General features: G+C 41.6%; 1 protein-coding gene across 1 annotated transcript in view; it reads left to right on the top strand.

Moving 5' to 3' along the window:
- Positions 1 to 2,944: 2,944 nt before the first annotated feature.
- The window catches only part of ABCD3 (ATP binding cassette subfamily D member 3), a 68,148-nt gene continuing 46,098 nt past the window's right edge, over positions 2,945 to 24,994 (top strand). Inside the window, exon 1 of the mRNA XM_056139105.1 lies at positions 2,945 to 3,164. Within this exon, the coding sequence (XP_055995080.1) occupies positions 3,055 to 3,164 (110 nt within the window). The 5' untranslated portion in view covers positions 2,945 to 3,054. The remainder of the gene's footprint in view (positions 3,165 to 24,994) is intronic.

The following is a 24,994-nucleotide window of genomic DNA, read 5'->3' on the forward strand; positions in this document are numbered from 1 at the left end:
AACAAATTGCGAGACTTGTTACTGTTTTTGGTATATCGTGTATGTCACCTCCAGGACCAGCCACCACCATGCTGAGACCACTCTCCGCACACCTGAAGGTACCGGCAGAGGAACAAAGGCAAGCAGGACCCGGGGCTGAGATCTCCAAGCCTACTCAGATCCTCCGAATTCCAGTAGGCGGGAGTCACACCCACCAACTGGCCCCCTGGTGCCGTGTAATCCCATCAGCGGCCAAGACTCAGAGATTATAAAAACCAGATCCCGGCCAGATTCGCGGCCGCGTGACATCTTATTATGACATCTTATTATCTCATTCCTACTTTGGACAAACTGGCAGGCTACTGAATGTAGCCTGCCCACACAGCAGAGTCTGGCAAACTCCCCGTGGCGTACCCAATATGCCAAATACCAGTAACAATGATGGGTCTCATTTCTAAAGAGCCTTGAATATAACCTCAGGGCTAGGATGAAGGAGATGTTACTGGGGCCTGCTCGAGGCAATCAACGAATAACAGGATGGTCGTGATTCAGTCGTATATGTCACAGGGAGCTTGCCAGGCTTTGCCATGAGGGGGAGATACTCTCAGTAGCTTATCGGGCTCTCTGAGAGGGGTGGAGGAATCAAACCTGGGTTGGCAGCGTGTAAGGCAAATGCCCGACCCGCTGTGCTATTGCTGCAGCCCATCTACCTAGTATCAATCTTAAATCTGTTTTGAAGGATAGAGAATCTAGAGTCTTTTTTTAGATGGATAGAGTCTGTTTCTAGAAGGATAGAGAATCTAGAGTCTATTCCTTAGCCCAAGCCTGAGAAACAGCCTGATCCTAAACCTGATCCCTTCACAGAGATCTTTCTTGTTTTTAACCCTAAAAAATGTTTTATTTAGAAAAACATTTTCATTTAGCTATTTAAGCTCCAGCTTTCCCCTTCTAAGAATGCCCATTTCTTCTCCTCACCTCTTTATGCAGCAAGATCATAATTTCTCTGTTTTATGGGATAATTTGTAGAAAGAAGTTAATTAGTTTAACTTGGCTGTGCTAAAAGTTTGTCCTCAGTGGTCTTCTTTTGATAGGCTTTATAAACAGCTGCACATATTTGTTTACATATATTTTATAATCTCCCATGCTTCTTGAACAAGGGTGACTTAGACTATTTCTTTGGAAAGAGTCTTTTTCTTAAAATAGATTATATTCTGGATTTGCCTTGCATAGTACTTTCTTCCCAGATTCCTAGAGTTCTTTTTATGTGATAATGTAATTTTTTTAGAGAATTAAAAACTTGCCTCCCTGAGCTCCCTAGTGATTCCTTCTCTGTTTCTTTAGGATTTAACTACAAAATCATCTTTTGTGTCAAGATTTAATAGAAAGCTCTAGATATTGCCAAGCTTTGTCTTAATTGTTGTTAGAGTCTTGTGTCTTGCTCACACTTCTCAAGTGGCATTCATCACATATATTTTTAACCTTGCTTTTCTTCTCTATTAGTCACTGGATAATGGGAATATTTACCCTTCTATCTTTTGTACTAGGAACCTAATTACCCAATTGCTAAATGAAGCAATGAAAATGTCTATTTGGCAGATGGAGACTTTAGTAGAATCTCCATTTTAGAAAAATTTACATGGTTGAACTAAGCTGATTTTTCTGACTCCTTGCTCCAGATCATGGATGAAAAGCCTGTGCTTCAGCCCTTCAGCCATGGTAAGAATTCGTGATTCTTATAATGTGTATGAAGCAACTATCAATTTATGCTAAGCAAACACCTAAGAAGTCACTATTCTCTAGATTACTTTTAGTTGGGGACTTTAACATGTTGGCTTTTACAACGTACTTATTATAAGGTTTTATGAACTTTCATTTTCGTACAATCACACTTCGATTTTCTTTAGTCTCTTCAACTGAATGCAGGAATTTTATTCACTAAAGTACTGTATACATGTCAGTCTTAAGGCAAGACACGGTTTCAGCATCATAGGGCCATATAGAATGCTGTAATCTGAAATGCTTTATCAAGCTGGGAATAAGGCCAGGGTTCTCCTAAAACCTGGTTGTTATTTCTGAATGTTCCTTTGCTTTGCAAACTTTTGTTTGGTCTAATCCACAAACAAATGCATTTTGTCCTACTCAGGACCTACAGGTTTAAAATACTTTTAACGAACATTTCTCAAAACCACTTCACATGTGATATATTCTGAGATTTTCCGATTGTGTTCTCGTGGCGAGCTCATTAAAAAGTAAAGTGATGTTCTCGATTTACCACGCTGATTTCACCACCTTCTAAGGAGACCAACAAGGTTTGGAAAACGCGGGTTTGGAGAGATTTTCACTTGGAAGTCATTCTCCCTGCAACTCTCCACACCCCTTTTGAGTTCCCAAATGTTCTCCCCCCCCACCCCGCCCCCGTCCCCGCCCCTCTAGAGTAGCGTTTCTCAACGGGGCGCCCCAAGAAATGCAAAGGGGGGTACGGATAAAAACTGCTTAGATGGAGGGGGGGTGGTACGATACTTGGGGGACCTCAGGAAGGAAACTCGGCCGGAAGCGGGGCACGGAAGAGAAACACGGGCTTTGTGTTCGCGCCGTAATGGGATCACTGCTTTTCTCCCTGGGCGCCTTTAAGAGGGTGGTAACGGCCCATCACGGAGGCGGAGAGGCAGGACCCACCCGGGTCGCGGGCACAGGCCGGGCCCGCTTTTCCAGTTCCGTAAAAGCCTGGGCGTGCAGTCCGCGGGGGCGGGGGTAGGCGCGAGGCGGTCAGCCCCGCGGGTCCCGAGGAGCGGGTGGCGAACCGGAGCCCGCGCGCTCCGCGCCTGCCGGGGGTCCGCGCCTGCGCACAGCCCCTCGCGGGGGTCAAGTTCCGGTCCCCGCGGCCCCGTCGCGCGCGCTCCCCGCCGGCCGGAGTCCGCGGGGGGCTCGGGCGGCAGCGCGCGCCAGGGGGCGGGGCGGCGCGGAGCTCCGCCCACCTCCGCGCGGCTCTCCCCTCCCAGTCTGCCCCGCGCGCCGGCTCCGAGGCAGTCGCCGTGGCCGCGTCCCCTCTCCTGGCTCGCCGCTCCAGCCGGTGCCATGGCGGCCTTCAGCAAGTACCTGACGGCGCGGAACTCGTCGGTGGCGGGCGCCGCGCTCCTGCTGCTCTGCCTGCTGCACCGGCGGCGCCGCGCGCGCGGCCTGCAGAGGTGAGCAGGCCCGTGGGGCGCGCCGCGCGCTCGCCCGGACGGCTCGGGCGCCCGGCGGGGCAGGCGCGGGCGGGTTGTTGCGGGCGGGGCGGCGGCCGGGCTGCGGTGTCAGGGCGTCCGGGTGACCCCGCGCCGGCCTGCCGGCGGCCGCCCCGCCGTTCCCCGCGTCTCCCCGGCCGAGTGCCGCGAGTCGCTTTGTGGACGTGTCCGCGTGATTTGAGGCGAGGGGCTGGGCTGGCCCCGGCCGCGGGCGCGGCTGCTGGCCGCCTCCCTCGTCGGCGGGCCGCTGGTGGGCACAGCCGCGCGGAGGCTTGGTGGCGACTGTCGGGGGCGTCTCGGGGCCAAAGTGACCCCACCAAAGGTCTCCCCTCGGGGTGGGTCAGAGCGCCCGGCCCGTCGCCCGGCTTGCTGACGGGGCTGTGGCGCGTGGGGTGCAAGTTCGCTCCCGGGCTCTGAGGTAGTGGGTGAAAGTGCGCCCCTGGGGAGCGGGTCAAGGTCCTTTCCGACAGGACTCCACGGCTCTTGGCGCCACTCCCGGAGGGTTTCAGTGCTTGGCTTAGTTTGGGGGATAAAAGATTAGGTTGTGTGAAGACATTGCGGACAACTTTTATTTTCTTGCGGAGTCCCTTGCCTTCAGCCTATGGGCTTTTTTTTTTTTTAAGTTCTCTACCATTCTTACCAGTCACAGGAGGTTTCGTGTTAATTCTCGGTTTATTACTATCTTGCACTTTATTTTGTTGACCTCTCTGTGTGGCGGCTGTTTCAAATTTGCCTATAGTCTTTGATTTGGAAACGGGAAGAAAGGGGTGCAATTGCTTGCCTCGGACGCGGGCAGTTCAGGTTCTCTCCCAGGCATCACCAGGTGTGACCCCTGAGCACCACCTGGTATGACCCATATTCAAATTTTCAAATATTTTACAATATTTGCGAATGTACCAAAACATTACAAGGGCCCTTAAGGAAATAAAATTTTTACCTTCTGTTTTTTTCCTTGCCTTGTTCAAGCTTAAAGCTATAGTCTTCCATTTCCTTCCTAAATCTGCTTTACATAGCTGTAACATAGAGAATGTACATCTTTCTCCAGACAGTGCAGTAGATAATCACTATTATACAGTTTGCTTTTAAAATTGATTCTGGAAATATAAGTAAATATCTCTGCTGGATTGTATGTTTTCTGAGCTTCTAGTAGCCAGTGGAAATTATCATCTGGAAATAAGTCTGTAGAAAATGTTAAGTGTCATAAAATAACATGGCTTACGAGAAGTGTCAGTGGGTAGAACAGGTGTTTTAGTATGGTGTAGGGTGTTTAAGGATAGCCTTAATAGTTCTAGTTTGCTTTTCATGATCTTTTTTTTTTTTAAAGAAATGCGTGTTTTTTTTTTTGAGTATTACACACAGAAACATGTAAGGATGCACCTTGAAAAAATTGAATAGAATTGAGATAAAGTGATAGAATTATTAAAAAACCATTACAAATGGGTGTGACTATTGTCCATATTATACTTACTGAAAGGTATACTACTTACCTTTGTCCATATTATATTTCCAGAATCTTATTAAGTATCATTAGTCATTAACTTTTTTAGCATAACTATATAAAGACTACAATATCGTGACTTTATATTTTCCTTCTTTTTTTTTTATATCTTTAGTAACTGGATTAAATCTACTATCTTTTGCCTAATTAAGAATCTGTGATTGCTCCACCATTTTGGGTTTATGCTACTAATGGTAGATTTGTGTTAGATTTTTTTAAGAATCCCATAGTAATTAAGCTGGTCAGGCCATTTTAAAAGTTGTAGTAACACAATTTTCCACATATTATGGGAATGAGTAGTTTAATATTTTTATTAATGCATTTTTCCATTCAGTTAATGATATTTTTAATATTTTAGCATGAAATTTAACATATCAAGTCAATTTCTTTATACAATTTCACAAGCAATTTTAGATTTACAGAACATACTGAACATATGATACAATGAATTCTCTATAAACTTTCCCAGAAATGTCATCAGCATTCTCTCATACTCATTTTGTGTATATCTCCTTGCTCGCTACCCCATTAAAGTTTGGCAGAATTTATATTTAAAACCTATAAATGTTAGGTTTTTTTTTTTAAAAAAAAGATAATTGTATTCAACTATGAAAATATGCTTGTCACAAACTATAGCACTTACATCTTTCCAGAAAGTTTGCTTGTGTTTATTACACATCATTACTTTTTTCCACATTTGTTTTAACTAATTACATATCTTATTTATTATTTATGGGAATAGTGGAATCTTTTTAAGGATAAAAGAGATAAAGTTTTCAGTTCAGTGGAAGTGTGTTTTGAATGTTCTGCTTCCATGCTAGGATCTATGGGATGGAGGTAGGTGTGTGTGGTTTACAATTCATACACTTAAGATACGTAAGACAGAGGTCAGAGAGATGGTTCAGTGGAGAAAGATGGTTCAGAGGGTAGGGTGCTTTCCTTGCACGTGTGTTTGATCCCTGGCACCTTGTGTGGTTCCCTGAGTCCTGCCAGGAGTGATTCCCTGAGCAACAAACAAAACAAAACAAAAAAATGTTTAAGACATATTTTATTTCTCAAAGGGCTTACATTTTTATTAGAAAGTGAAAAATTACATACAAATAAATAAAAGAAAAGGTGAATACAGATACAGAATATACTACATAGACAAATTTTGCCTTTAAAATTTTTTTTTTCCGGCCACACCTGGCTCTGCCCTCAGGCAACACTCCTGGTGAGGATTAGGGGTCCATATGGGGTGCTGGGGATTGAATGTGGGTTGGTTGTGTGTAAGGCAAGCACCCTACCCTCTGTACTGTCACTCTGGCCCCAAGCTTGCCTTTGAAATTCTGAGAATGGAGAGATTGTAATTAAGAAGAATTAGGGAAAGCTATATGAAAAATGTAAACTAAACCTAGAAAGAGGTTAAGATACATTGAACTAATATAGTATTCCTTTTGAAAAAGACAGATTTTTGTTGCCTTTATGATTGGAAGAAGCTTTGTGGTACCCTTTAAATTTGTCTAAAAGTGCCAGTAGAACTTTCTCCATCACTGTCACACTGCCCCTCTCCCACTTTCCCCGCCCCCCCCCCCCCCCCCCCCCCCCATCCCAGCTCTGGGAATCCAAATAGCAGAATGGTCAGGTTATATTGCCTGTAGGAGTGCTGGTGGCACTGGGTATGAAGTCCTTGCCAGGGAAGCACTTTAAGCTGTCTTAAGTCACCTTACAGGCCTCTTCAGGACTTTTTAAACAACTGGAAGTGATCAAACTATTTTTTTCCCTAAGAACTTACTTTTAACTATTATAAAGCACATTTTTTTTTCCACATTTGCTTTCCTTTAAGACTCAGTTCATTAGCCACTTTTATTTTCCACTCTTATTTTATTAACCACTCTTATTTTCCTTCTTTTCTTCATCTTCAAACTGATGTTGCAGGCCTCTACATTTCATGATACTCTTAAGTATTCCTCTACTCTAGTAATTACCACTTAGTTCAATTTCTTGGCTGCTTCGCACATCAGATTCTGAGTTTCTTGAGGGCATGGACTGAGTCATCTTTAATACATAGTTTGCACATGTCACAGGATAGACACTCAGTAAGTGTTTATAGGGCAGACAATGATGTAGCATAGTTGGGAGTGTATAGCTTAAACTAGAAAATTAAGTGGGCCATTTTGGAGGCATGAAAGGTAACATTATGAATTTAAAAGGACAAGTGCTCCCCCACCCCCCGGAACAAAGCAGTTTCTTTCCTTACTTGTGAATGCTTGTCAGAGTTCAGATTTCTCATTCTGGATGTCAGAGCTCTTCTCAATCTGGTCTCACCTTACCTGGCTAATCTTACATGCCTTTGCCTGCCAAAGAACATTTTCTGTTCCAGATAGTCAGTTTCTGCATTTTTCTCCAAGCAGGCCTCACTCATTCCTGGCTTTGGAACTTTATTCATGGTATTAACCATTGCTGGAAACTCACTATTGTATTTTCTGTGCAACTCATTAACCTTTCAGGGTTGGGATAGCATCACCTCATCTATAAGTATTATTTAATAACATGATGTAAGTAATGATCCCCCCAGTCTTTTTTTAAACAATCTGTAGCATGAATTTAGGTACTTTCCTTGTTTCATTTATTAATTGCTTTGCTTGGGTATAACTTAGCAGTCAGCTGTCTGAGTATAACCAAATTCACCAGCTTATGGTAAACTCTATCCTTTTCAGAGCCCTGAAACACAATTGGTAGAAACACAATTTATTCCCCCAGATATTTTTGAAGAGTTTTTGGGAATGGATCTTTTAGCCACACCCTACATTCTTATTTTGTGGGGGCTGGGTGCCACTCCCAGTGTTACTTGGCAGGGATACTTGGCAGGCTGTGTAGGCAAACAGTTTTGTAAAACAGATCTGCAATGTTGCAGGAAAACAGATCTGCAATTTTGCAGGCCACAGGGCCTTACCTGGTGGTGTCAGTGTGGGGGAGGGCATGTGACCCTGGGGGTTGATTTTGGGATCATCCTAAATGCAATACATGTATTTCATCCCTGTGAGCTGTCTCTCCAGTCCTTACCTCTGCTTTAATTTTGCTATATATGTATATCTAGATATACATGTATATATGTACACATATTATATGTGTGTGTATATATGCACATGTTTATATACACATGTATATATGCATGCACATATATATATGCACACATCTCCAGTTAAGTTAAGCCCCTCCCGTTGATCGTCGATTTGCTCGAGCGGGCCCAGTAACGTCTCCATTGGAGACTTTGTTGTTACTGTGTCTGGCATATCGAATACTCTCGGTAGCTTGCCGGGCTCTCCGAGAGGGGCGGAGGAATTGAACTCGGGTCGGCCATGTTGGCCGCGTGTAAGGCACACATATATGCATACATATCTATATCTTTTTTGGGGGCATACCCAACTGTGCTCAGAGCTTATTCCTGGCTCTGCACTCAGAGATTGCTCCTGGTAGTACTTGGGGGACAATATGGGGTGCCGGGAATTGAACTCATGTTGAATGTATACAAGGCACATATCCTACCCACTGTACTACGTCTGTCCCCTCATTCTGCCTTATTTTAGATCTCCCTTACATTTTGTCTCTTTAGCCTGTTTTGTTCATATATGCCTCCCTGAGGAGAGGGAGGGTGCTGGGATGATGTGGGTGTGTGATAATAGGCTCTGGACAATTGAAAGTCATTTTCTATTTTCTTGGTAATAGGTTGGGGTGGAGGGATTGTCATTTTTTTTTTTCTGAAACAGGCCAAATAAGTTTGGTATCCTCTGCTCTAAAACAGCTTTTCAACCTTCTCTGCTGACCTGTAGGTTCAGAAAGTTTGAAAATGACTGGTATAACACTTTGGGTCTGTGGACCTGTATTTGGGACAGGTCCTAATTTGCATCTGTAAGAAAGTTGAAGATTTTTGCTCAGAAACATCAGTCACAAAGCAGACATTTGTTTTATTGAAAAATTGGGAGTAGTTAGGGACATTATATTTCAACATAATGAATAGTTTTAAGTGGAGGCGTTCTTTTGTTGTTTTTTTTGTTTGGGGGCTGTACCCAGCAGTGCTTCTGGGCTACTCCTGGTTTGATGCTTGAGGGATCATGCAGTACCAGTGATGGAACCCAGGTCTCCTGCATACAAAGCATGCACTCTCGTCCCTTGTGCTGTCTCCTTGACCCCAAAGCATTCTTCTATTTGTAGACTTCTTAGATAATCTTAATGTTGGAAATTTGTTGATTACTATTTTTCCCTAATCTTAACCCTATCATTTGCTGTTGTGCCTTTTTTGTACACTTTGAATATTTGCAGTTTCTACTCACTGAACTCCTATCTCTTTTCTTACATTTGCCAACTTCGGCCTTCCTTCTTGTGTTGCTTATTTCAGATTAAGTTCTTGAACAGGTTGGCTTCTCTTTTCTTGTTGTTTTTTAATTTTTTTTTTTATTTTATTAGTGAAACACCATGAAGTACAGTTGTAGACTTACAAATTTTTGTGCTTGGGTTTCAGTTACACAATGATCTAGTACCCATCCCTCCACCAGTGCCCATTCTCCACCACCAATGATCCCAGTATCCCTCCCCCCCCACCCCACCATCCTACCCTGCTTCTGTGGCAAGTCATTCCCTTTTGTTCTCTCTCTCCTTTTGGGTGCTGTGGTTTGCAAAAGAGGCATTGAGTGGCAATCATGTTCGGTCTATAGCCTACTATCAGCATGCATCTCCCATCCTGGGAGAATCCTCCCAACACCCTTTATTTGGTGCTCCCTTCTCTACCTGAGCTGCTTTCTGATGCCAGTGGAGTATTTTGCAAGTTCAAGCTTGGGTCGCGTGAGGGGTTAGAACTTCATGAGATCCTTAGGATGAACCTTGAGTGAATGTTACAGCTGTTTCCCCTTTTGGATCCTTGGAGTAAAAAGGAGATGCCTAGAACAGTCATTGGTGAAGAGCCTTAGAAGATTTGTTTGCAGACTGTAGCTTATGAAACAAAGGGATGGAGATCTGGTCCAAAAGTAACATTCTCAGTATAGTGTAACTATTTGTGGCCTGAGGTATAGAGGTGGGTAGGCACTAGATTAGATTATTTAGTTTTTAATTACACTTAGTTCTGGGCACATTAGTATCATTGACCAGGCATTTTGTTTCAGGAAGTTTGTATTAGCACCTTTGGAATATCTGAACCTCAGATTTCCACTTTGCTTATTCCCTACCCTTTTTCATTCTTCTTAGCAGATCTCTTCCCAGTGAGACATTGTATTGACATTCATACTGTTTTCCTAAAAATTTCTTTAAAAATATCCCTAAAGAACCTTTTTTGAATTGAAAATTGATGCTTGAGGGATCATGCAGTGCCAGTGATGGAACCCAGGCCTCCTGCATACAAAGCATGCACTCTTGACAGTTGCGCTCTCCTTGACTCCAAAGCATTCTTCTATTTGTAAACTTCTTAGACATTCTTAATGTTGGAAATTTGTTGACTACTATTTTTAAGAGTTGTAAAGTATATACTTTTATGCGGCTTGGTTTCAGGCTTCTGTATTTTTCCTATTTCTATTTCCTGAATATGATACTCTATTTTTCTACTTCTTAAGAGGAAGCTTAAGATTGATTTAATTATTTTACGTATAGTCTTACTAATATAGTGGAATGTACTCTTTGGAGCTTTGTAAGTCTAAGCTTCTGCTAAAATAGCCTGAGGTTACATTCATTTTTATGACTCCACTCAGACTAAGGCTAGCCCAGAAGCAGCAGTCAGAATTGGGAGCCAGCTTGGTACATTGAATTGCCATCCCTTCCCCCAACCCCTCACCTCACCCCCACTCCCCAAATCATGATTATTCCTGACTGTGAAGAGTGTGGTCTTGGGTCGTAGTGTAGCAGCCATACATTTCTTTACCTCTCCATAGCTCACTTGATAGGTGAAATGAAAGCTTCACTGGTAGGCCTCAGAAACTGAGGACAGAATTAGTGAGCTCTAAGATGAGGTGTAGAAAGCCTCCAAACAACAGTAGAAGATGGAAAAAATCCATCAAAATAAATAAAAAGCTGACAAGAGAATTTTGAGATGATTTCAAGTGGAACAATGTAAGCATCATCATGGTCCTGGAGTGCCAAGAAGGCAATCCTGATGAAGAAGCAATAGTTAGAGATATCATTGCTGAGAAGTTCCCAGAGCTAAAGCATGAATGCACCCAGATCCAAGAGGCCTGAAGAATACCAGCAAAAAGAAATCCAAATGAAAACACTTCAGAATATATCCTAATCATAATGATAGAAACCATAGAAATAGGATACTGAAATCAACCAGATCAAAGAAGGAAATTATATACAAATACATGTTCTTAAGATTTACTGCAGATTTATCAAACAGTAATCTTTTGGGCCTGAAGATAGTGATTGAATATAGCTAAAAAAAAGAAAAAACCCAAAAAACTCAATGAAATGATCACCTCACCAAGAATACTGTCAGATTTGAAGCAACAATACAACTTCACAGAGAAACAACAGTTCAGAATCTATTGACTCAACCTCCCCCCCCCTTTTTTTTAACAAAAAGAACTAAAGGGGCTATTTTTAGACAAGATGTGTTCTATAAACACCCAATTGCTGTAGAAAGATTACACGAAACTGTGACAATAATCTCTTTTAGTCAGTGGGCTAAAGGTAAAGGTAAAGGTAAAGACCCTCCCGTTAATCGTCGATTTGCTCGAGCGGGCCCAGTAACGTCTCCATTGGAGACTTTGTTGTTACTGTGTCTGGTATATCGAATACATCACGGGGAGCTTGCCAGGCTCTGCCGTGAGGGCGAGATACTCTTGGTAGCTTGCCGGGCTCTCCGAGAGGGGCGGAGGAATCGAACTCGGGTCGGCCATGTTGGCCGCTTGTAAGGCGAACGCCCTACCGCTGTGCTATCCCAGTCAGTGGGCTAAAGGCACTAATTAAGAGACACAGAGTGGCAGGATGTATTAGAAAATTGAATCCAACATTCAGCTGCCTGCTTGAAACACATTTGAATAGTTAGGACAAACACAGACTCAAAGTATGCGAGATAGTTCTTAAAGCAGCCAACCTCCTCTCAAAGACCATAGACTTCAGGCTGAGAAAGGTTATAAGGGCTAGAAAAGGTAATTTTTTAAAAAAATAACTTTATTTATTGACTCACTGTGAGAACAGTTACAAATCTTTCGGGTTTAAGTCTAGGTCATACAATGATAAAACATCCATCCTTTCACCAGTGCACATTTTCCATCACCAAAACCCCCAGTATATCCCCCATCCCACCCCTACCCCTAGCTGTGTGGCAGATAATTTCCACATTACTCTCTACTTTGCCTAAATTCAATATTTTGACACCAGTCCCACCATTATTTTTTTGGAATTTTCCCCCAACACTCAGACCTACCAAAAAGGCAACATTAGACAATTTGTTTTCTGTTGCAGATTATAAATAGCATATGACAGCTGCTACCACGCAATCTTGAAATCCTGAAATTTTAATAATTAAGTCCAGATGCATTTTGTCAAAATCCACTGGATTCTGAGATTCATTTGTGTGTCTCTGGGATCATTGCCGTTAAGGAGCTTAATAAGTAGCCTGAGGGACCGTTCGTAGGTGGCATCTTGGGATCTCTTTGGGGTGGGGGAGGAGAAGGACCAGCTCCACCCCTATCCTGTGAGGCCCCACGTGTCTCATCACTGCTGGCCTGTACTGGGATTGTCCAATGAGCTCTGGAAGATGGCGGCTGCTGAGCTGCCAGGGGGGATAGGTGGGGAGACAACACCTTTTCCCACCTGGGTGGCCTGGCACTGGTGGCCTAATGCAGAGTCCAGACACATTTCTGCCAAAAGCCTCTGGGTTCCGAGATTTGTTTGTGTGTCTCTGGGATCATGACTTATAAGGACCTTAATAAGTCATAGGGGAAGATAATTTCTTAATGATCAAGGGATATGTACATCAGGCAGAACTCACATTCCTAAACATACAAGTACCTAATGATGGACCAGCAGAATACTTAAAACAGCTGCTAGTAGACTCTAAGAAAGACATTGATAGCAATATAGTAGTAATCAGAGACTTCAATACTGTTGTGTCACCTCTTGGTAGATTAACTGGGCTAAAATTCAGTAAGGATGTATATGACTTTTCATCCTCAAAAAGCCGAATGCACATTCTTCTCCAGTGCATATGGGACATTCTACAAGACAAACCACATGCTGGGATATAAAACATACCTCCACAAAGTCAAGACCCTTGAAATCATATCTACTATCCTCTCAGACCATAATGAGCTGAAAGTGAAAGTTAATCACAGAACAAATCAATCACAGTAGCTCATTGAACAACCAATGGGTCAGAGAGAAAATCAAAAAGGAAATCTAAAAAAATCATGGAAACAAATAAGGATGAGGACACTACCTACCAGAACTTGTTGGATGCATCAAATGTAGTGTTAAGAGGAAAATTCATAGCTGTGCAAACATTCATCAGGAAGAAATGAAGGGCCTACATACACAACTTGATTGCACAACTTACAAAACTGGAAAATAACCAACAAAAGAAGCCCAAAGCAGGCAGGAGAAAGGAAATAATAAAGCTTAGAGCAGTCATTTGCTCGAGCGGGCCCAGTAACGTCTCCATTGGAGACTTTGTTGTTACTGTGTCTGGCATATCGAATACGTCACAGGGAGCTTGCCAGGCTCTGCCGTGCGGGTGAGATACTCTCGGTAGCTTGCCGGGCTCTCCGAGAGGGGCGGAGGAATCGAACTCGGGTTGGTCATGTTGGCTGCGTGCAATGCAAACGCCCTACCGCTGTGCTATTGCTCCAGCCCAGAGCAGTCATTAATTAATGAAAATTTAAAAAATCTGAAGATCAGTGAAACTAAGAGCTGAAAGAATAATTCTTTGAAAGAATAAATAGATTGATAAACCTCTATCATAAATAAAAACAGAAATGAAAGAGAGGGTATCTCAACTGACACCATAGAAGTTCAATGGATCATCAGAGATTGCTTCAATAAGTAATCTTTACGGCATGAAATGAGAGAATCTAGAAGTTTTGGATAAATTTTTGGACTCCTATAACCTCACAAGGCTGAACCAGGATAATTTGGAATACCTGAACTGACCTATTACTATTGAGCAAATTGAAATGATGATGAGAAGTCTTCCCAAAACCAAAAAACCAGGCCCAAATGGAATCTTTAGTGAATTCTTTCAAGATGGCCCACTGCCAATCCTGTTCAGTCTCTCAGAAAATTGAAGAAACAGGAACTTATCCAAACAGTTTCTGCGAAGCAGAAATCACCCTGATACCAGTACCAGAGAGACACCACCAGGAAGAGAGAGAGAGAGAGAGAGGGAGGGAGAGAGAGAGAGAGAGAGGAGAGAGAGAGAGAGAGAGAGAGAGACTACAGACATATCTTTGAACAGAGATGCAAAGATCCTCAACAAAATGCTAGCAAACAAGATCTAACAATTCATCAAAAATATCATACAAGGGGGCATGGTGCCGCCAGCATGTCAATCTGTACCTGTGAGGCAAGCGTATCAGCAGCCTGATGGTGCCTCTGACTTCCAGATACCCCAAAATTGCTGCTGTGCCTTTGGCCGGACCCCCCAAAACCTGGGACAAACTTTACCAAGAAAATAAACAGCCAAAAGTTAGGTATGTGGGAGACACACCCACAAACCACCTCCGACTCAATTATATAATTGGAGGCAAGACCTCTCTGGTTCCTGATCGATCTGCATAATGGCCATGATCCCAGAGATTCAGAAACAAATCTCAGAACCCAGCGCCTTTGGCAGAGATGCGTCTGGTCCCTGCAATGGGTTACCAGCGCCGGACCACCCCAGGAGGGAAAGGGTGCTGTCCCTCCACTTGCTTCCCCTTGGCGGTTTGGTGGCTGCCATCCTCCAGAGGCCATTGGACAGTCAGGTTTGGGCCCTCAGTGACAGGAGGGGACTCACGGGATGGGGGTGGAGCTGGCCCTTTCCTCCCTGTCCCAATGAGACCTTGGGTTGCCGCCCACAAACGGCCTCTCTGGCTCCTGATCAAACTGCTTAACGGCCGTGATCCAAGAGACTCAGGAACAAATCTTGGAAGCCGGCAGGTTTTGGCAGAAATCCCTCCAGAGTTAATTGTTAAAATTTTGAAATTCCAAAATTGCGCAGCCACTACTGCTACCGTGTGACATAACGTTATTCATAACCAGCAATAGAAAGCAAATTGTCTACTGTTGCCTTTTCGGCAGATCTGAGTGGTGAGGTAAAATCCCAAATAATAATGGTGGGTCTGGTGTCAAAATATTGAATGTAATCAAAGTAGAGAGAGAGTAATGTGGAAATCATCTGCCCCACAGGTAAGGTAAAGGTAAAGGTAAAGGCCCTCCCGTTGATCGTCAATTTGCTCGAGCAGGCCCAGTAACGTCTCCATTGGAGACTTTGTTGTTACTGTGTCTGGCATATCGAATACTCTTGGTAGCTTGCCGGGCTCTCCGAGAGGGGCGGAGGAATCGAACTCAGGTCGGCCATGTTGGCCGCTTGTAAGGCGAACGCCCTACCCGCTGTGCTATCGCTCCAGCCCCACAGGTAGGGGAAGGGTTTTGGATGTGGGGTATACTGGAGGTTTTGGTGGCGGAAAATGGGCACTGGTGAAGGGACGGGTGTTTCATTGTATGACCGAGACTTAGCAAGCTTTGTAACTTCTTTCACAGTGATTCAAAAAATAAAATTATAAAAAAGGAAAAGAAATGAAAAAAATTATTAAAAAAAAGATCATACATGACCAATTAGTATTCATCCCATTGATGCAAGGTTGTTTTAACATACGAAAGTCAATCAACATAATATACCATATCAGTAAAAGAAATATGAACATATCAGTAGATGTATCGAAAGCATTTGACAAGATCCAGCACCTATTTGTGATAAACACTCTGAGCAAAATGGCGATCGAAGGAACATCCTTCATTATAATCAAAGCTAGTTACTACAATCCCACAGTGAATATTATTCTCAGTGGGAGAGAACTAAAAGCCTTCCCTCTAATATCAGGCACAAGACAATGTTGCCTACTGTGCCCACTTCTATTCAATGTAGTACTAGGAGTATTTGCCATTGCAATTAGGCATGGAAAGGATAACAGGGCATCCAGATAGAAATCGAAGAAGTCAAGCTTCACTATTTGCAGATGACTTGATACTGCATTTAGAAAATCCTAAAGACTTTACAAAAAACTAGAAACACTGGATTTGTATAGTAAGGCGGCAGGCTACAAAATTAATATGCAAAGATCCATGACTTTCTTATATACAAATATAAATGAAAGAGAAGAAAAAATACTAAAAAAGCAATCTTTTGACAATTGTGTCTCAGAAAATATGGTACCGTGGAATCAACTAAAGAGGTAAAAGATCTATACAAAGTGTAAAATCTTAGCACGCTGAAGGTTGTGTGTTCACGGGCTCTCTTGAAGGCTCTATTTCACTGCCCACGTTCGGTGCTCTTGAGCTGCTGTGTGTGGCCTGGATCGGGATGGCTGTTGGCCAAGGGCACTTCATTGTCAGTACTTTGAGACTATAGCACTGTAGCACTGTCCTTCCTTTTTTCATTGATTTGCTCGAGCGGGCCCAGTAGTGTCTCCATTGTGAGACTTGTTGTTACTGTGTTTGGCATATCAAATATGTCACGGGTAGCTTGCCAGGCTTTGCCATGTGGGCAAGATACTCTCGGTAGCTTGCCGGGCTCTCCGAGAGGGACAAAAGTCTCACAATGGAGACGTTACTGGGCCCGTTAGGCAAGTCATACTTTGAGCATGGAGCAAAAATAATTAAAAATTTGTCTCTTGGGGCTGGAACAATAGCACAGCGGGTAGGACATTTGCATTGCACGCGGCCGACCTGAGTTCGATTCCCAGCATCTATATGGTCCCCTGAGCACCCCTGGGAGTAATTCCTGAGTGCAGAGCCAGGAATAACCCCCGTGCATGGCCGGGTGTGACCCAACCCAAAAAGCAAAAAAAAAAAAAAAAAAATGTCTCTTGTCACACTTGTTTTTGGTCCACACCTGGTGTTGTTGGTGTTGTTCAGGGCTTTCTTCTGACTGCATGCAGGGATCATTCCTGGTGGTATTCTGAGGACCAGAAATTAAGCCTGACTCAGCTGTAAGAGCTTATCTATTGCATTATCTCTCAAGTCCCACATATTTTTAATGAGAATATTTTAGGGCATCTTGAATAATACTTTCATAACCATAAAGATAAAGTGCTTTGGATAACCAGTGGTTGTTTTCTTCAGTAGAAACTATTGTATATATAAAGGTGGTTTGACACCTTATTAGATGAAACTTGGAAAATGCGCCAAAGAGTGTTAAAGAGTGTTTTTGGTTGGCAGTCCTGAATGAATGCAATCAAATCAATAAAGTATAAAGTTGAAAATAAATCTCATTAAAACTTAATGAGCTAATCTGATATGTGAATAGGTATAGCAGTCTCATATAAATAAAATGATGCTATAATACTGCATGTAAATGTAAATCATAATTATCCTACAATATCCATGGAAGTTGGTTCCGGGACATCCTTGGAGTACAAAAATCCATGGATACTTAAATTCCTTATATAAAATTGTGTGCTATTTCCAGATAATATTACATAGTTTTTTTCCCCCCCATATTACAAGCCCCTACCTAATTGGCCTACCTAATACAGTATAGGTGCTATATAACGTTACTCTATATCTGGGAATTTGAATGGTAAGAAAATTGTTCATTTTTGAGTCAGCCATTATAGACTGACTACATATGCATATTTTTCATCTGCAGTTGGTTGTGTTCCATAGATGTGGAATCTGTAGATATGGAAAATTGTGTATAATTATGCATATAAGTTTATGCTTAGGAAATAACCTGTTGGCATCAAAAATAAATGCATTATGTAGAATAAGGTCTTCTAGGTAAATAGTAATTTAGTGTAATCAACGTGATTTTTCTGTGTTAATATTTATCACTCTAAATATTTGTACACTTTCATAAATCTATAGAGCAAGCAACACTAATTGTGCTGTTTCCTCAGAAGGAAAAATGGTCCCAGAAATTTGTCTTAATTTAATCAGTAGAGCTGTACCTGAAAAGTTACTTTAAAGTTAAATACTATTTATTGTTTAATTTCATAATTAAAGTTTATTTTCATAATTAAGCATTTTTGTTTGCATCAGCATTTTCTTATGAATATAGTATTGTACCAGGAAGTTAGATCTAAGCCGTTTCCAACTATAGGATTCACTAGTTCTTCGCTAGTTTAAAGTGCCCAAGATATGTTAAGTAAGTTAAGGAGTGGAGATATGGGAATGAGCAGATGTAGAACAGAATAAGTGGTATGATCCCATATCATTTTCAGATTAATTCTTGATGACTTAAGTGTTTTTAACAAAATATGTTTCAACAAAATAGCAGATCTCTCTTCTTTCCATTGAAGATAAGAGCGTTGTAGAAGGAAACACTACATTTATCTGCTCTGTTCCATTAAATGTTTCTTGTATATCAGTAGTCAGAACATTGAGGTACCAAAATGAATAAACATTTCTTCTTACTTCAGTCTTGTGGGGATATAAATACACAGAAAATGCATATGATTCAGTTTGACTAAACATGTGGTGGGACCAGAATCTTATCAGAGGGAACACTGAGTTAGAAGGGTTATTATATGGGGATTTTGCATTAAATACATATTAGGGTATATGTAGTTCTATCTGACTGACTTTGAGAAAGGGTTGTGGAGGCAGTGGGGCCTGGAGGGCCATTGGGGAGGGGAAGGAGGTAGTGAAAGCATGCTTTGGTAGGGAAAACATCATAGGTAAAGGCAAAGAGTTAATGGCATTAAGAATTGAGAAAAAGGGCTTCAAGATCATTAAGTAGAGCTATTTTAGTAACTGTTTATTGAGTACTAGCACATTTTAGCCATTCTTAATATTTTATATTTATTCCTCTCAAGTTCCTTTCATTATGGGGTGGTAGGGGGGAATGAGGCGCACACCCGGCAGTGTTCAGGGCTTACCCTGTTTTTCTGCTCAGGGATCACTCCTGGTAGGGCTTGGAGGACCATATATGTGGTGCTGGGATCAAACCTGGGTCAGTGGTGTGCAGGGCAAACGCCTTACCTCATATACTATCACTCAGGCCCTCAATAGTCTTTTGAGGTAGTTGTTTTACTATCTTCATTTTACTGGTATGGAATAAGAAAGGTAAAAATGATATCTGATTATGAAAGTTTTAAGTTTAAATTAGCAGCATGGAAAGTTAAAGATATAATTATTTTTATAGCCAAGAATTTATTCCAGAACTCTGAAATAAAATTCTTAAGTGTAAAGTGAACAATATAACTTTTATAGTAGTGTGAAATGCTGACATTGGTGGGGCAATTTTTCAAATGAAATGGGGCAGTCATTACAGAGAAACTACATTAACTCTCTTGTTTACACTGCAGCAGACTTTGAAAATGATGAATTCAAGAAATTAGAAGAAGAATGGACGACTTGTTTACAAGGACTAATGATTATGGACTTTAGATTACGGAGGTTAAAAATCAGTAATTGTTGGTGGCCAGGAATGGTGTTCACTGTGGGGTTGTAGAGATAGTACAAGGGGTGAGGTGCTTGCTGTGCATGTGCCTGAAGAGGGTTCTCCCTGCCACTGTATATGGCCCCTCGAGTTATACTAGGAGTGATCCTTGGGCACAGAGCCAGGAGCAAGCCTTCATACCACCAGCAGTGCCACCCCCTGAAAAATAGGAGTAATTTAAACTTAATATTTTTCTTGGGCTGTAGCGATAGCACAGTGGGAGGGGAATTTGCCTTGCATGCAAACCCGGGTAGGTATTCGACCTGGCAAACTACCAAGAGTATCTCGCCCACATGGCAAAGCCTGGCAAGCTACCTGTGATGTATTTGATATCCCAAACACAGTAACAAGTCTCACAATGGAGACGTTACTGGGCCTGCTTGAGCAAGTCGATGAACAATGGGAGGACAGTGCTATATTGCAGTGCTAATATTTTTCTTAACTCTTTTTGGGGGGGCAAAGATGGGCTGGGGGGGCCATACCCTTGGTAGAAAAAGCTTAAGAAGCCCAAGAATATGGCAGTTGCATACTCTTTCCCTTCTGAATTTTCTTTACATTGGTAATTTATGGTAGTTGGACCTAAAAGCCTATAAAGATCTATGCCCCTGTCCCTCCTCCCCCGCCTCCTGTGTTTGTACAAGAATACTTCCTAGGTGTTGATATGGTTACTTTTTACCAAGAGGTATACAGGGAAGATGAGTACATTTTTCCTTTTTTCTTGTTTTTTCTTGAACAGTTCAAGTAATCAAATCAACATCAGCCAGAGTGGGGCAGGGCGACTGTACAGAGATTAGGGCACATTGGTATCACATGATCTCTGAGCATCACCAGGGGTAGCCCTAGAGGCCCCTATTGTTGCTGGGTGTGTCTCTTGAAGCACTCTAGCATCCCTGAAGCAGTACATTGTCCTCAAACCCTTGCATCAGCCAGTGTCCCCATTGGTAGGAAATGACCCTTGGTCTCCTTTGATCTCCTGGGCAACACTTGGGAATCCCAAGTCCCCCGAAAGAGAAAGATTGGTAAGAGAAAAATTACAAATACGTAGATATGGATTTTAAGGTCACTGAAGTAACTGGCATATATAAATATGTACACACACACACACACACACACACACACACACAGAGAAGGGAGGGGCTGGGGCTTTAAGGAAAGAGGAGGGGAGCGTCCATGATGAAGAGAATGACATGTATGATTAAAACCAGAGCTCTGATTGGCTGTGCATTGTGTCATGCAGATAGGTAGATGAGTAATGCCCGTAGTCTGAGTAAGATTCTCCCTAGTTTTCACCTTTTCTAGATTGTTATGGGACTGGTAAAATCGCTATGTACCCACAGGGCCTTTTTTAATTCCATTAAAAGGGCTGGAGCGATAGCACAGTGGGTAGGGTGTTCGCCTTACGAGCGGCCAACATGGCCGACCTGAGTTCGATTCCTCCGCCCCTCTCGGAGAGCCCGGCAAGCTACCGAGAGTATTCGATATGCCAGACACAGTAACAACAAAGTCTCCAATGGAGACGTTACTGGGCCCGCTCGAGCAAATCGACGATCAACGGGAGGGCCTTACCTTTACCAATGTAATAAAATTGCATTACATTGTTTTGAACCACTTAAGGAGACTTAATTTTAATTGCCACTGATGCTTAGATTAATGAATTTATTTTTCAGTGAAGCAAGGTTTTTTTTTATTGAATGAAACTTAGAAAGATGTGATGAGAGAAGGAAAGGAATATGTGTTCAAGAGAACATGAGTTTGAAAGAGGAAGCAAGCAAAGAGACATTGAGACAAACGAGATACATGTTTAAGGAAGATACATGTTTAAGGAGACTAAACCCTAGTTTAATGATTTATTATGACTTGCAAAATGGTGATGCTTTTATTCTGTTATAAGGTACGATGTTCCATAAAAACACACACACACACATTTTGGGGCCAGAGAGAGTACGATGGGTAAGATGCTTTCTTGCATGCAGCAGACCTAACTTCATTCCCTAGAACCCCTATGGTCCCCCAAGCTTTGCCAGGAATGATCCCTTAGCACAGAGCCAGAAATAAACCCTAAGCACCACTGGGTATTGCCCATCCACCCTCAAACAAAAACAAATCCAACTTCTTTATATACTGTTTGTTTACCTGGTGGTGCAATTTAATTAAGAAAGACAAGGATAGAGGTTTCATTTTGTGTTTGCCAGTTATCAAAAATGTATATGATCCCTGTTAGTCTCTCGCTTAACATGGTACCTGCCAATTCCATCCGACTTGTAGCAAGCTGTAAGATTTTCTTTTCTTATAGCTGCATAGTATTCCATGTTGTAGGACCTCTGGTTGTGTCCATATCCTGGGTATTATGCTTAGTGCTGCAGGAATCTTCATACTACTTTGCATAGAGGTTAAATCAGACAGCATTTGCATGTGTTGTGAATAACTTTTTTCACCATGTGCTCACCAATACTGTTTATTCTTTCAGTCTTTTTGATGTATGCCTTTCTCACATATTGAGATGATAGCACATGCGAGATGATATTCCATTGTTTGATTTTGTATTTTTCTTGTAGTCAGTGATGATGAACATACTCATATGCCTGTTGGCCATCCATATGCCCTTTTTGATGAGTATCTGTTCACTTTCTCTTCTTAGTTTTTGAGTTACTTTTGTTGTTGCTGTTATTGAACTTTGTGAGTGTCTATATGCATTTTTTGTATATTAGATCTTTATCTAATTAGATCTTTATCTGATCTATGGTGTGCATTTTTTTGCCATGCAAAACCTTTTTAGCTTGTTGTAGCCTCTTTTTGTTTTGTTTTGCCAGTGGACTCAAGTCATTAAAGACATCTTACCTCTGAAGCTCACATCCTGGAGAGTTTCACCTATACTTTTCTCAGTGCATGTTAAGGATTCTGGTCTAATTTTGGGACTCCTTAATCTATTTGAATTAACATTTTTTATAGTGTCAGGTATGAATCCAGTTTATTTATTTTTTGATAAGGTTATCCAGTTTCCACAGCACCATTTGTTGCAGAGGCTTTCCTTACTCCACTTTATGCACCCAACTCCTTGTCACAGGTCTCAATTCTATTCCATTTTTCTGAGAGGCTGTCGTAATGACAGACCATGCAGATTTTTGTTTGTGTGTGTTGGGGTGATGATCCCCACCTGGCAGTGCTTGGGGCTTATTTCTGATTCTGTGCTCAGGGCTCACTCCTGACAGTGCTCTGGAGGACTGAACCCAGATGGGTGCAAGGATTGAACCCAGGTCATCCATGTGTAAGGCAAGTGCCCTGTTGTACCCCATTACCACACAGTTTTAAGTACCATCACTTAAGAGTGCAATTTAAAGTCAGAAAATGCAATGCCTTCCATTTTCCTTTTCCTAAGAATTGCTTTGGCTATTCTAATGGTTTTTTGATTCCAAACAAATGAGATTAATTTTGTTGGGAGCTTGGGGCCACATGCTGTTGGTGCTCAGGGCTACTATTGGTTCTATGTTCTGGGATCACTCCTGGTAGTGCTTGGGGAATCAAATCAGGGTCAGTTGCATGCAAAGCAAGCACATTAACCTTTTATATCTTGGTATCTCCTGATAAATTTTAATAGACTTTTTTCCAAATTCTTGAAGACTGTCATAGGAATTTTCATGTAATTATTCTCAGTCTTTGAGAATAATTGAGAATACTGAATGCTTTGTGTAGGATGATCACTTTGATAATATTTTTCCAATTTATGAACATAGAATATTTATCCATTTCTTGTTGTTTTTATTTCTTTTAGTAGTGACTTACAGTTTTTATGCTTGTCTTTCATGTCTGATAAGTTAATTTCTAGTTATTGATGCTTCTAGATACCATCTTAAATGGAATCATCTTGGCTTCCTCTTCAAGCCATGTTCTTCCTTAAACTCTTACCTCAATTGCTTATGTTTCTTTGCTTGCCTGTTTCCTCTTAGTAGAAGCCTGTATTCTCTCTTGAACACATAGTCATAGTCTCTCTCTCCTCACATTTTTTCTAAATAAGTTACAATAAAATCTATTCTTATTTTATCCTCAAAAAAATGAGTCATTTTTTTCCTTTCCTAGTTTGCATATAGAAATGCAACTGATTTTTGTGTATTGATTTTTTTTTTTTAAGAATGCTACTTTCTGTATTGGTTTATTGTTTAAGAGTTTTTAGTGGAGTCTTAAGGGTCTTCTATGGATGTTATCATTTCATCTGCAAATAATGATTGGTTAACTTCTTTTTCCAGGAAAAAAGAAGCCTTCAAGCTTTTTGTTGCTGAGCATTATGTTGGTTGTGGAATTTTATAGATGACTGTTAGTACCTTCTCTATTTTGTTGAGGGTTTCTTACTATGAATGGGTTTTAAATCTTGCCAGAAGTTTTTTCTCCATCTATTGATGTGATATATATGTATGTGTATTACTGAAGTAAATTATTTTATTCAAAGCTATTTGCGTAGAGAAATATGAAGGGAGAAAAAGAGTTAAAAATTCTTTCTCCACTGATTTGAGCACTTGGGTTATTTCCAGATTTTGGCTGCTGTAAATGTAGCAGTGAAAATAGTTGTGTGTATATCTTTTTTTGATTAGTCATGTTGTGTTCTTTGTATCGATATTGAAGCATGAAATTGCTAAGTAATAGGGTAGTTCTAATTTTTTTTTCTGTGCTGTTCCTGTACTGTCAGATTTAGAAAGGGTGGAGAGGGGTTAGAAAGCTCTAAAATGAGGACTTTTATTTAATTGCACATGTTTGGACATATACACACAGACACAAATGTGCCATTTTCTGAAGTGAATTCTTACAAAGATGTTTAAAAAGAAATCTTTTTGCAATACAAGTGAAATTAGAAATGATAAGAAACCTGAGCAGGGGGCTGGAGCAATAGTACAGTGGTGAAGGTGCTTACCTTGCATGTTACTGGATTCAATCCCCAGTACCACATATGTTCCCCTACACAGAGTCAGCAGTCAACACTGAGCTCTACTGAGTGTCACCCCAAACCAAAAGAAATAAAGAACAAAACCCAACCCCCCTCAAAATAGAACCTAAGAATCTTATGAATTACAGTTGTATTTTTCTAGTCTTGGCGATTTAGTTTTATGTTACTGAAAATTTCATTCTGCAGATTTTGAGAGCTTAGCTAAGTGTTAAACATAAAGGGTTGAGTGACATGACTTCTGTGGTGGACCAGACATGTGCCGGTCCCCCCCCCCCCCCCCCCCCACGATTTTCTCCCCAAAAAGGGCTTACCATCTAGTTGTTAGGAATAGGGCTGACTACATAACACCTCCTACTCTTAGCATTTCAGATGCAAAGCCAACTTCTTGTAGGGCACAACTGCCCTGGGACCTTCTGCTTTTACTGAGGGAATGATGCCTAGGTGTATTGTCTTGGCCATTTCAACCCATCACAGAAACGTTGTGATTTACCTGTTTGACTGAAATTTTATTGGATGCACCTGCATCACAATTTGAATTCTGTAAGAATTTGCTTTCCCCGTCTTCCTTTCATAGGTGTTGACCTCTGGCAAACAACTTACACCCGCCAAACACAGTCTGATCTCTGTTTTGGAGAAGCCAACCTGCAATAACTCTTGATCTATGAAACTAATTGACTGGAAGGAAATGTATATTAAACAGGAAATTTGAAGTGTGATCATTACCAGAGAGTGCCATGGCACCTTTAGGAAAG

Source organism: Sorex fumeus, unplaced genomic scaffold (assembly GCF_029834395.1).
Source record: "Sorex fumeus unplaced genomic scaffold, SorFum_2.1 ptg000131l, whole genome shotgun sequence".
Lineage (NCBI taxonomy): Eukaryota > Metazoa > Chordata > Mammalia > Eulipotyphla > Soricidae > Sorex > Sorex fumeus.